Source organism: Ovis aries, chromosome 1 (genome assembly GCF_016772045.2).
Source record: "Ovis aries strain OAR_USU_Benz2616 breed Rambouillet chromosome 1, ARS-UI_Ramb_v3.0, whole genome shotgun sequence".
Classification (NCBI taxonomy): Eukaryota; Metazoa; Chordata; class Mammalia; order Artiodactyla; family Bovidae; genus Ovis; species Ovis aries.
The window spans coordinates 117,393,689-117,407,374 of record NC_056054.1 but is presented as its reverse complement, the minus strand read 5'-3'; the positions used below and the strand labels follow the sequence as shown (position 1 = coordinate 117,407,374).

Sequence of the window (13,686 nt, the reverse complement as noted above, 5' to 3'; positions counted from 1 at the left end):
AGTGACTGGACAGCCTTCCCTTTGCCACTATCATTTCTGGTCTTTGTCTGCAAAATTTAGGGCTCAGTTCATACACCTTCTTGTGGACAAGAATAATAAAATTCTGGAACAGGTAACTGAGTGATACAATGGAATTTATGTTACTAGAGAGTTGGACAGATAGAAAGAGATAAAACTGAGGTGGGCTCAGAATTCACCTGTCTGGGATCAGGGTACATACTGGGGTGAAGCTGAAATGGACATTTGCTGTTGTCTGATGTAACACATTTATTTTCTGAAAGAAGAAGCGGGAGTTCTGAGAGGCTAGAGTCTTGCCTAAGCTTACATAGCAAGCTAATGGCAGAGCTGCTGTACGACTGGGACCCTCTGGCATCCAGGCCACCAAACAGTCAGGGTTCTGGGGTAGTCTGTTTCCACAATTTGGGGTCATATGATGTGGTTTGGGTAGTAAGAGAATGGATTATTTTGAGGCAATTTAGGCAGCATTTGATATCCTTGTGGGTTTATTAAGCCAATCAGCCTACAGCTTTGGAGGTAGTAAAGAGGGGTTAGAGGTAGGCTCAGACCGCCAGCCTAGGTCTATCTACAATGATGACTTCATCATTTTCTAGCCCTGTGATCTTGGGCAGGTCACCTAACTTCTCTGTGGTTGATAGCTCTTCAGAAGGTTAAATGACATATGATCTATGAAAAACGTTGAGCGCAATTCTGACATAGAGAAAGAGCTTGATAAATTTTGGCTATTTTAGTACATCTCAACAGATACATGTTGGACTCAAGAATAATCCTGTTTTAGATCCCTCTGTCCCCTAAATGTAGCCTGATGTATGGAGTAGCAGTAGCTCAAAATGTCTGTCCATAGAGAATGTCCTTCAACCAGAGATACTGGACTCTTATTGACGACAGTAAGATTCATGGCACAAAAAAAGAGAAATGAATAGAAAAAGATCACTCAATTAATGACAGGATTGGAATTAGGATCTAATTCCCTGAAGCCAAGGTTATTTTCTTTGAAGCTTGAAAGTTATTTTCCTTGAGTGTTACAAATCTATAGAAGAAATCAATTGAGGACCACAAAAGGAACTTATATTGCTTTCCCCATCTTTTCAAATTAAGACAAATAGAAGCCCATTAACCTATCTTAAAAAATTAATACAAGAAGCATTCAACTTTTTAACCAGCAAATCCAACTGAATATAAAAACACATATGAGAGTTTCTGTATGTTGTCAGTGAATGAGGGCTAACAGGCTGGACAGAAAGAAAGGATGAGGGGAAAAGAGAAACAAGGAGAGAGAGGATGAGGTCCAAAGAGAGGATAGAGAGAGGACCAGAGCAGAGTCCAAGAGTGTAAAGAGAGACCAAGGGGAGGGAAAATGCTACTTTTTTAACTTTTAAATTATTACTTCATTTAATCTTCAGAAAACAATCTAGGTTAAGTGCTACAAGCCCCACCTTACATATAGGGAGGCTGAGGCTTTGTAGGCTGAGTAACATGTCTGATGCTACTAGCTAGGAAATGGTCAGGCCCATTTTGAGAAAGATTTGACTCGAAGTACATGATTTTTGCCCTTCTGCTATTTTCTCGTCTTTGTTCTCTTTCTCTCCTGTTTCTTCTTTTTCTTAATCCCTTGCTTTAGACTCTCTTCCTTTTCTTCCTTTACTCCTTCCTTCCTACCCTCCTTCCCTCTCAACCCCTGAGTATTATTCTCATCTTGAGGCTTCCTGGTGCGTCTCTATTTGAGACTGTGATGTATCAGCTGTGTCTGTGAGGCAGACTCTTTTCTGACCTACTTTGACAGATCGATAATATCCCTTGCGTGACAAACTAAATGTCCAGCAGCCAGTCCCCGTTCATGCTGCAGCCTCGGCAGCTCCTTCTGCCCTCAGAGAGTAGGAGGTGCCTGGGAAAGTGGATGACGGGGAGGGAAGGAGAGGGGATGAGACGTAGAAGTCACTGATGGAGGAGTTATCCCTGAGGTCCTGCTTAGCCACTGTTTAGAGTATACTTTTCTTGATTCTTGGGATTTAAAAAGATGTGTGCTAATATTGAATTCTGTTTATTGCTACTGGGAATAAGATGAAAACTAAAGCTTTTGAGAGAATTGAAACTAACCTCATAGAGACTGTCCTCCCAGTGAAGAGGACAGAATTGGGGAATATTGGCTGATATTCTCATGCACAGACCCAGAAGGTTCTAGATGAAAACCCTAAGTTTTGGGAATCTGAGAAAATTCCAGCCTCCCCCTCTGCCTGTGTACCCTTCCTCACCCTCTAAATCATCTACTGATTCTGAAATGTCATCTAGGTGACATTCCTCCACCCTTCTGCTTACTAAATGCCCGCGTGGCTCCCTAAAGATCTTCCCTGACAAGTCAGATCAGGTGATGTTGTGTTCAGGCTGGTGCACTAGGGGCAGACCTAATGGGACGTGAATGCCAAGGATGACGCATAGGATCTGACAGAGGGGGTTTTTAGAGTAATGTGCTTGTTGCTTAACTATTGCGTGCTCATAGTTTATTAGAGGTAGCAGGTGGGGAAAGGACATGGCACACTGCATGCGAGGAGACAGTGGTTCATTTAAAGAAAGGGCAAAGTTGGAGGTAATTAAAGCTTAAAATGAATACTTCTTAGAGAGGTCATCATTATGAACTGGAAAGAATATGAACTAAAAACCCCACAGTTCTGCAGAGGCATAAGCAAAACTCTGCTTTCTTGTTAAAAGGACAATGTCCTGATTCACTACCATGATGGTGCCCATTTTACAGATGAGGAAATGGAGGCTTAGGGAGGTAACTAAATTTCCCACTGTTGTCCTGGGCACATGGTAACACCTGCACATCCTTGTCGCTGCCAGCTGTGCAGGAAGAAAGGCAGAGAAGCCGGGAGCGGGCTGAGAGTGAGGCAGAGTGTGCCAATAGCGGCCATGAAGATATGCCCGTGGAGAGGATTCTGGAAGCTGAACTTGCTGTTGAACCAAAGACAGAATCCTATGGTGACATGAACACGGAGAATTCGGTAGGTGGCCTTAGTTCTCCATCCAGCTGCCGTATCTTAGATGGGGCTAGACATGGGCAAGGGATGTGTGTGAGTCTTAGAATCTGTCCCTTCAGATTACTTTGTTCTTTTTTTAGACTAATGACCCTGTCACCAATATATGTCATGCTGCTGATAAGCAGCTTTTTACTCTCGTTGAATGGGCCAAGCGTATTCCCCATTTCTCTGACCTCACCTTGGAGGACCAGGTCATTCTGCTCCGGGCAGGTAAGTGATACTAAGGATCCTTTTTTCTTGGGACAAGCACGTGGGTTGCCATTTTGCCCTTGGGATTCTAAAACAAGTGACCTGATGGAGTTGAACCCATCCAAGCTGGTGCATCTTGTTGAGACAGGATTACCCTACGTGAGATTGTTCTTTTTTATATTACTTACAATCTCTTAAATTTAGATGGCCCTCTCCCAAACTTTTCATTCCCAAACAAAACAATTTGTTAATGGATGACTAAGACTTTTTCTTTTTTGATATTTAAATTTTTTTTACACAATGAAATTTGTATTAGTTTCTACATGCATTTTATTATCAGAGAAAAATAACTTTTAAACACACACATAAAAATTAAAAAAGAGGGAAGTTAGTAAGAAGCAGAGACTTTTTTGTCCGTTGGGCTTCTTAAACTGCTTCCTAGAATCCTTAGAGTGACCAGGAAAGAACTATTTTTCCATGTAAATTTTACATAGCCTTTATAATTTGCATTTAATTTTTGAGGAGAGTTAAATAGTTTTTACTGAAGCCAATCTGAAGCTCTGCCTCATTATTATTATGAAATTGGAAAATAGAGATATTCCATTTCACAGACGAACTAAGGGAAGCCAAAGATTTTGCTCAGACTGGTACTAGATGGATTCCAGGGTCCCTTCCTATTTTAATATTCTACGTGTTGTAACCTCTCTCCCCTCCCATTTCTGGGACACTGCAGTTGACATACGTCAAAGCTCCTCTGTGTCACGGAGCCAGCAGAGAAATTTCATGAAGATTGGCTGAGCCTTGGAAGCCAGTGCACTCATTTCATTCCTATCAAATAATGAGCGATCCCTGAGTGTCGATGGAAAGCTTCATGCCATGCTGGGTGATACTAGACAATGCCAAAGAAATAAAACTAGGTTGTCAGGTCCTGGGGGCAGAGACTGCAAGGTATGCTTGCTTTATCCACCACGGCAGCTAACATCGTGACTATTACCTGTTAAGTGTTTGATCCATGTCTGTTGATGGACTGGGGAATAAAGAGTCCTTGTTCTCAAGCTGCCATTCTAGGCAGCATAGGGGGAGACTGAGGGATGGGCATAGCCCCAAGTCAGGAGAACCCAGTCGTATCATTTGTTTCTTCACTAATTAGCAGTATTGTCTGGAACTGGTTTTCTGATTCTATTTTTATTCCAAAGGATAATAATACATGCCTTGGATGACTATCCATGAAGCGAGAGTGCAGTCAGGTTTCCCTCAAGGCCACCTCCTTATCCTTGCAGGGTGGAATGAGCTGCTGATCGCCTCCTTTTCCCACCGCTCGGTTTCTGTGCAGGATGGCATCCTTCTGGCCACGGGATTACACGTCCACCGAAGCAGTGCCCACAGCGCTGGGGTTGGCTCCATCTTTGACAGGTGGCTCTCTTCTGCTTCCAGTATGTGTGTGTGTGTGTGTGTGTGTATTTGTGCGTGCATGTCTGTGTTTAGAATGGATAGCTCAAGCAGCTGTACATATATGGCTGGAAGCAGAGACCATTAAGCACATGAAAGCATAAACCTGGGAAATGAGAAAGTGATTAAAAGAAATGTTGATTCAAGGAGACAGAGCCAGTCAGAGGCCAACAGAGTTACTGGCAGATGAAAACCTATGGGTTTCCAAGGAAGAGACAGTGTTACTAACATCACCTAGTAAGACTGGCTTCCTCTGTTTCTCCATCTGCAAAGAATCTGCCTGCAATGCAGGAGACCTGGGTACAGTTCCTGGGTCAGGAACATCCCTTGGAGAAGGAAATGGCAACCCACTCCAGTAGTCTTGCCTGGAGAATCCCATGGACACAGGAGCCTGGCGGGCTACAGTCTCTGGAGTTGGACATGACTGAATGAGTAGGGGTGGGGAATTTGAACTGCTTATCCGAGAGGGCTGGAACAGGAATGAAGGCTTAGAATCTGACTTTAGAAGTTCAGGAAATATGAGCTAGGCTTTTTGCTGGACCCTCCATCTCTCTGGGGCAAGCCTGCTGAGGGAGCAATGGCCTCAGCCTGGGATTCTGTGCCCTCAGGGAAATTAAGCCAGGTGATTTAAGGAGATGAGAAAGGAGTAGAGATGAATGGCTTGGGGTGACAGGATGGAGACGCACTAGGAAAAGGAAGGGTGAGCTTAGTGCTGGGGACCTGTGGCCCCTTTCCAACCCCAACATAAACAATCTTCCAGAGCCATATGCATGTCGATCTAAGATGTCTCTACTCCTTCCCTGCCTTTTCCCACAACATGTTCCGCACGTGGTCTTCAGTGAACTTAGTCCTCTTGATGGTGCCTGGAGATTTCTACTGTGTCAGTGAACACCATCCTCTGCTGCGCTCTTCCAGAAAAGCCTGCTTTGCCTGTTGCATTTCTACCAATTTCCAAAACCTCTCGGCTGCTTTTGCAGCCCCCTCTCTGAGTTCCCTGCCTCTTCCTGGGACTCTGATTATGTCGGTCACTGCCTTGGCATTGTTGCTATGTGCTGTTTCTGTGTCTGTTGCTTTGATTAAACTGAGAGCTCCTTGAGATCAGGGACTGCACCTGATTCATCTCTGTGCCCCTAGTACCTGGCCCATTGACTGGAAAACGTGGGCGGGGTGGGTCCATAATAAATACTGATTGCATTCCTTTTATCAGCCTTTGGTCTGCTGCTCGTGATTTTCTCATTACCTGTCATTGTTTCCTGTGAACAGAGTTCTGACTGAGCTGGTCTCCAAAATGAAGGACATGCAGATGGATAAGTCAGAGCTGGGGTGCCTGCGAGCCATCGTGCTGTTTAACCCAGGTGACAGCATCTTTGTCCTCCTCCCTGGTCAGCCCCCAGCGCTCTGATGTTATTTGGCCCTCTAGCTCGGCTGAGACAGAGAGGGGAGAAGGCAGGGCCAGGAGACCTGTCCGTGGGGAGGACAGAGTTGCCTCTGCATGGCCTCTGCTCCTTGAGGCATCTTGAAAAGTGTCTCAAATGGGCGTGGAGTGTGCACATTGGGGGTCAGTAGGGAAGGTGGGAGATGATAGAGGCCTAGGATAGTAAAGGAGGTGGTAAAAAATGGTCAGGTTCTCCAGGGGCTGACAGAAGCTAGTGAGTAAATAAGTGCTTCCATCTTCCTTCCCTAGTGGACAATTCTGCGGCCCATTCCACATGCCTCCTAAGAGGGTCCCTGTGAGACTGAGTCCCGGTTGCCCATGGCCGTGATCAGTCCAGTCATGTGCTCTTGTGTTGCCTTTTCTTCCTTCCCTGCTTTTTCTTTTCCGGTCCCTCCCTCCTCTTCCCTTGGTCACTGCCTCAAGTAAACTACTTCCATGCGAGACGAAAAAAATAGTAGTCAGGTTCTGCATATATTTTTTGGCGGAACTTATGGGATTTTGCTGATAGATTGTACCTAGGATATGAAAGAGAGGCATTAAATATTTTTGTTTTCCTGAACAATTGGAAAACAGTTTTCATTGACTGAAGCGGAGGTTCTAAGGGTGGGTGGCTAGGAAGCAGGTGTTTGGACATGAAACTCTGAGATGGATGTAGATGTCCAAGAGCGGCTGTCCAGGAAGCAATTATTCATGTGACTCTGGAGTTCAGAGGAGAGGCAGGACCAGAGATGCACATTTGAGAGCTGTCAGCCTATACCTAGCGTGGAAAGTATAGGGAGGCTGGTGCGAACTCATCCAGGGAGGAAGCAGAAGCAGAGCAGAGGGCTGAGGACTGGGTCCGGGGGCATGGCCACATTTAGAAGTTGTGCAGAAAAGGAAGAAACAGCCAAGGTGCCTGCGAGGGAGCAGTGGGTGAGACAGGGAAGAACCAGAGAATGACGTCCTGGGGTCTCAAGGAGGAAAAGCACTGCGAGGAGGAGCGAGAGCTCAGCTTCCACCAGAGGCCGCCATGGGTCCGGAAAGATGAGTGTTCAGAACTACACAGTGACCGATGCACACACTTCGTCTCTTGAGTCAGGTGATCAGTTAGTGGAAGCAGGGCCTGGCTGCGTCTGGGCTTTGTTCCCTGTCTTTTCATTCAGCCCATGCTTAGCACAGAGCAAACACTCAATAAATGTGTAAAGGTCGTATATGCACAATGGCCCAGATAAAAGGAAACTCTCCTCCTTGGAGTCAGCGCTGGGTACCTTTGCTTCAAGAGTTTATTGGGTAGATTGGCAGGCACAAAGCACCAGCTCTGTGTATTTCACAGTGCCCCTCGTCCAGTGTGTCTCTAGTAACTCGACAGGAGGTGGCCTATATGCATGGGGACAGCCTCTGTATCAGGGTGTTCCACAGAGGTGCGTAACCAGAGGTTTAATCAGCTGTCTTTTTCAGATGCGAAGGGTCTCTCCAACCCGTCTGAGGTAGAGACTCTGCGAGAGAAGGTCTATGCCACCCTCGAGGCCTACACCAAGCAAAAGTATCCAGAACAACCAGGCAGGTGAGGGGGTCCTGAAAGAATGTGAACAACGTAGCCATTGGTGAATGGCTGATGGTCAGCACGCTCTGTCTAGAGTTTTTCACAACCAGCTCACAGTTACTCAAACGTTAGCTTCATGAAACTGGAGGTCTTGTCTCTCTTGTATATCCACCACTCACCACTGCGGCATCACTCGAGCACTCGAGAGCTTATCACCATTCTTGGCAAATAATACTCATCTTTAAATGTTGAGTGAACATGCAAATGAGTGAATAATTGGAGAAGTCCTTATCTCTAATTTCTAAAGAGGTCTCAAGGCTCCGAAAGGGTAAGGAACTCGCCCAGGGTCACAGAGCTGGTGCATGGTGTAGTGAGCTGTGAACACAAGTGCGTTTGATTTCAAAGAGCCTGTGTTCTCCAATGTGACTGCGCTGCTTTCCGCTTCGCCCCAATGAGAGCCCTACTGCAGTAGAAGGTACAGGCTTTGGCAGCCAAGAGGGGTGACCGCTGGCCCTGAGGGCGCCATCTGTAGGCTCTGGCAAGGTCCTGTGTCTGAACCTCTTGTCTGAAAAGGAGGACATGGGTCAGAAGGTCTCTGAGGCCATCTGTCAGTATTCCTGAGTCGTTGAATACTTTTCCCAAATGTTTCCCCCAAGTACAACTGAATAAAAGTTTCCTTACTCTGCTAACTCTAGTTAAAAAGAGAGAAAAAGATCACCAATCTCACGGAAAACTGCAAATGAAACCTAAATCAACTCCGTTAAAGGCATTAGTTTGTTTTTAGAATTAATTATGTGTTCCCAGTTCTCACTGATGACTTTTATTCCCCTATGATTTTTATTAGCCCATTTTTCCTGGATCATAAGCCACAATCAGTTGTCTAGAAGAGGCTGAGCTCTGCTTTTTTTTTTATCACAGGAAATGAATGAGTCTGAGTGAGTGGGATCTAGCCTGTTGGTACAATAAATGTGCAGGCCTTGTGTGTTAGGGAGCGTAAGTTGTGACAACAGGTTTCCCGATGTCAGTAGTTGAACACAAATGTACTTCCTCCTCACCAGTCAATCCTGGGTGGATAATCAGTCTAGAGCACTGACTGTTTTCCACGCCATCCCTCGGGAACCCAGATTTCCTCCTTCTCGGGGCTCCGTGGTCCCCTAGTCACGTTGTGTTTGTACGCTGATGGTTGAAGGGGCAGAAGAGGAGGGGCCCAGAGGTGAGACTCTACGAGCAACACCTTGACCCGGAAAGGGCCCATCTCCCTTCCCTCACTTCCATTGGCTAAAACTCGGTCACACGGCTCACCTGGAGAATGTACGCAGCTAGATGCCAAGAAAGAAGGGGAGAGTGGATCTCGGTGGGTGCCTGGAGTCTCTCCTATACCTGCAATGGGTAAGACTGAAAACCTACCCAGCAAGCAGGGCCTGGCTGCCAACATCAGCTCAGCCTCTGGCCCTTAGGAGCTGACTGAAAACTCACCAGAATGCTGGTGACACTCACTGGATCTCCCAGCTGTGAGGCACCATCACACGTGGTTTTGTGTGTGTGTGCACATCTTGTGTGCCAGGCATTAGAACTAGGAAAGCTCATACTCATCCTTTTCCTCTTTAAAAAAGAAAACTTTTTTTTTTTTTTAATAAAAGCCAAGCATGATTTTTTGAATAAGGAATGTATCTAAAATGTATTTTAAAATGTATTTATTTTTATTCTTAAAAATGAAAGTATCTAAAAAATTCATTAACTGTATTAAAAATGAATGTATTAAAAAATTAAGCAGATAATATTGATTGTAAATTTGAGAGGTATATTTCTAGTAGCTTCATTTATGCATATATGTATACTTAGAAATGTATAGTTACAGATCTGAAATCATTTGGTTCAGTGTACTGCTTTCCTCCCTTAGCACAAAATTCCTGCTTTCAGTGATTTTGTAATATTTCAGAGGATAGATGGACCCTAATGTGTCTAGTCATTGCCCTGTGGTTGACATTCGGTTGTTTCTGATGAATGTCACTTTGAAAACTTTGGAACTTGCCTGTTTTCCCAGGAAAGGGACTGCCAGGGGCTTGAGTTGCCTCCAGGCACGAGTGAGAAGTGCCAACACTTGTTGCCTGGCCCAAAGCAGGGCCTGGGGGCTCAGGAAGTGGGTGCAGAGGGTACTTCTGGTATGTCCAATACAGCCTGGGCAGACAGTGATCGCCCTGAGACCAAGAAAGTCCATCAGTATGTTACTTGGCTCAACCAGGTAGCAAGTGTGTCAAAGGCTGCTTACCTCCGGTTTGTGAAATGGCAGACGGTGCTCCTGGCACGCAGGGCCTGTCACGGCCATTTTCTCGGTGGTGGAGGGCTGCCCCTCGGTGGAGACTTCTCAGAAGTACACCTTGCAGGGCCAAGTTCTGCTTCCTCTAGCCAGAAAGCAGAGATCAAAACTCAGGAGAGGGCAGAGCTTGCAGGAACATTCTCTCTCTCACACCGCAGGGACCCTCAAAGGCCTCGCTGCCAGACTTGTCAGCGAGAAATGTGACTGCCACCCGGTGGCTCTATTAGTGAGTGTGCTTATTTCTACAGGCTTGATCTCCGCTTCTAAACCTGGGGCAGACAGCAGACAGCCATGTAACAGCATGGTTAGCATTTTTTTTTAATGTATTTTATTGATAACGCTGGGTTAATTTCTGCTGTACAGCACAGTGATTTTAGTTATACGCGCGTGTGTGTGTATATATATATACACACACATTCTTTTTCATTATGGTTTATCAGAAGATATTGAATATAGTTACCTGTGCTAATCAGTAGGTTGCTTATCCATTCTGTGTATAATAGTTTGCATCTAAAATACTTAGTATTTTACATATTGTAAAACTTTGGCCTTTTTAGAGTAAAAAAAAAAATACACTTTCAGAGATAATCTCAGTCTAATTTTACACTTTATAAAGAAGTGTAAAGCCTTTTCCTTTGCTTAATTCCATAAAACTTCCATTTGGAGCCACAACCAGGAGCTCAGCCCGCTTGTTCTTTGTCTGATGGCCTCTTCACAGCATGGTGACACCATTCAGATGCTCTCAGAAGCTTCCTAATCAAACATTTTGAAGGTGTGTGCTGGCCTTGATATAGAACTTTAATTTTTCCATACAGGAAGGTAATTCTGACCCCTTAAGATGGTGCTGCTTTATTTTTCTTATACTGCCACATTTCTTTAAAACTTCTTTTGGCACAAATATAGACCTATATGCATTTTCAAGGAGTATCAGAATTCCAGTTTGAAAATTTCTCATGAAATAATGTTGTGACCGCCAGGGAAGATCCAGCCCAACCAGAAGTTGCTGATTTAAGGCTGTAGTGGTTAACATGATTTTGGTTCCTGTCCTTTTTATTGAAAGTTGTGAGTAGAGTCATTTAATTTCTGGTCATTATCATAAATAACATTACAAATAAGCTTCATTGGCAAAAAGGACTTGGAGAGATGAAGAACGGCCACAGAAGCAGGTTGGAAACGTGGCTTGATTGAGGGACATGTAGGAAGGAGGCTAATTCTTCACACGCTAGTCTCTCTCCCTTTGTTGAGTCCTGCAACTAAAGGTCTTTAATTATAGAAAAGTGTGAGTGTGTCTACACATGCCTGTGTGCCTGAGTGTTTGTACCAGTGTGTGAAGGAAGATGAGAGCGGAGGGGAATATGTGTGTGTGCAAGCTTCTGTGTGCGAGGGTGGGTTAGAGTGTGAGTGAGTGTGTGTGCACACATCTGTGTGTGAGAGTGATGAGGGTGTGTGTGTGCACATATGAGGGAGGCATGTGTGAGTAAGTGTGAGTGCGTGCGTGCACGTGTGTGTTATCTCCCCTAACAGACTGTGGGCCCACGAGGGTCAGAGACTACTATTACCTATCTGCCTCTCTCCCTAACTAGTAAACACATCCATGTTGATGCACATGGCATTATTTCATTCTTTTTATGGCTGAATAATATCCCGTTGTATATGTGTACCACGTCTTCTTTATCCATTCCTCCGCTGATGGACATTTATGTTGTCTTGGCTATTGTATATAGTTCTGCTGTGAACACTGGGGTGCATGTATCTCTTTGAATTATGGTTTTTTCTGGATACGTGCCCATGAGTGGGATTGCTGGATCATATGGTAACTCTATTCTTAGTGTTTTAAGGAACCTCCATAGTGTTCTCCACGGTGGCTAGAGATTATCGTGCTAAGTGACCTAAGTCAGACAGAGAATGGCAAATAGCATATGATACTGCTTACATGTAGAATCTAAAAAAGGGATACCAATGAACTTATAGAACAGAATAGACTGACGGATGTAGGAAACAAACTTATGGTTGCCAAAGGGGGAAGGGGAGGAGGGGTAAATCAGGAGTCTGGGATTAACAGATGTGCATTACTGCATATAAAATAGATAACCAACAAGGACCTACTATATAGGACAGGAGACTAGATTAAATACCTTATAACAATCTATAACAGAAAATAAGCTAAAGAATATACATGTATGTATACATATGCATAACTGAGTAATTTTGCTGCACACACCTGAAACTAACACAGCATTGTAAAACAACTATATTTTAATAAATTAAAAAAAATTTTTAAAAAAGAAAGCCACATTTCTTAGGCAAAAAATAAAACAAAGGTAAGCAATAGACTAAGAAGCTGATTACAAAGTGGTTATAAAGTGGTAGCAAAAATGTAACTGAGGCACACTGAGGTCACATTGCTTAAGGTAAGGGTGTCGTGAGGAAATGCATAGTCTGGTGAGGTGATCAGAACTGTTGGTCCTGAGAGCAGGGGCTCCCCGTGGTTCCCAGGGCCTATTGCAATGCCTGATGCGTGGCTTACCAAGCTGTGGCTGCACCTCCTAGCCCTGCGCTCCAATGGCCTGAATGCCTGGAGCACCTTCCCCGATGGTGACGACACTTGTGGGTTCAGCACATCTGTGAGCTGTGTTCCAAGTGTTTGGGCAGATCATCCCAGGGATCTCTGGGCACAAAGAATGTAAGGAACATCTTGTGGTTAGGACTGGCGCTGTGAGTCATCGCAAGCAGACTAGCTCTCACCTGCCATGAATGGGGGTGCTGAGGGCAATCCTGGGCTCTGACCACAGAAGTCGAGCACTGCTCAAGAGGTCACAGGATCCAGCTTCCATCTAAAGAAGCTAAATGAGACCTCAAGCCTATTTCTGAGGCTCCCCCAGATTAGAGATTCTCCGGCCATGTTAGATTCCTCCCTCAGGCTCTTTCTTCTGACCACAGATTGGTCAAGAAGACCAAACAAGCGGCCTCACGCCAGCAGCTGCCCCGTGCATGCTGGCCCCCTGTTCTTAAGGTCTCCTCGCTTCCCTACAGGTTTGCCAAGCTGCTGCTGCGCCTCCCAGCCCTGCGTTCTATCGGCTTGAAGTGCCTGGAGCACCTCTTCTTCTTCAAGCTCATCGGGGACACACCCATTGACACTTTCCTCATGGAGATGTTGGAGACCCCACTGCAGACCACCTGAGCCCCACCAGCCCCCAGCTCCCCCTGCACAGGACTAGCCCGGGCAGGTGTGTGCAGACCCCACCCTGCACATGCTCCTCCGCCTTCCGTCCTGACCCCTGCCCATTCCCCAGACGTGATGCTTAATAAAGAAACCTTTCTACACATGTGACTTTTATAGGTGGAGTTTTGTATAGATGTTAAACGTAACCCTTCTTTGCCATCTAAGGGGATGGGGATCTTTCTGGAAGTTATTGGGAAAACTAACCAAGCCTCTGTACATATAATTGGTTTAAATTATTTTTTCACTTGCCTTGGAAAACCAATGAATGAATAATAAAGTAACGTATGTGATATTGGCACTGCTTGGAGCATAGGGTGAATTATTATCACGCAGGGAAGTTATCTCAGATGCAGGAGGAAAGGTATTGGCGGTTATGAATAGGGGTTGAGGCAGGGGTTCTGAAGCCATACATTTCACAGTTAGATGCCCCAAGTCTAAGCTGGGCACAGCCAGCTTTGCCCCAGGGTAGCCTCTGGAGAGATTGGGAAGAAACATCGT

The 13,686-nt window shown here is 45.2% G+C and overlaps 1 protein-coding gene across 3 annotated transcripts in view; it reads left to right on the top strand.

The window, feature by feature from the left end:
* RXRG (retinoid X receptor gamma) overlaps nt 1–13,291 on the top strand; it is a 52,605-nt gene extending 39,314 nt beyond the window's left edge. For 2 of the 3 annotated variants that reach the window (XM_012185408.4, XM_012185424.5), the window contains 6 exons: nt 2,857–3,017; nt 3,134–3,263; nt 4,523–4,655; nt 5,955–6,046; nt 7,564–7,669; nt 12,999–13,291. In XM_012185408.4, the coding sequence (XP_012040798.1) occupies nt 2,857–3,017; nt 3,134–3,263; nt 4,523–4,655; nt 5,955–6,046; nt 7,564–7,669; nt 12,999–13,146 (770 nt within the window). In that variant the 3' untranslated portion in view covers nt 13,147–13,291. The remainder of the gene's footprint in view (nt 1–2,856; nt 3,018–3,133; nt 3,264–4,522; nt 4,656–5,954; nt 6,047–7,563; nt 7,670–12,998) is intronic. The other variant, XM_012185413.4, reaches the window with a different exon arrangement.
* The last annotated feature ends 395 nt before the right edge of the window (nt 13,292–13,686 follow it).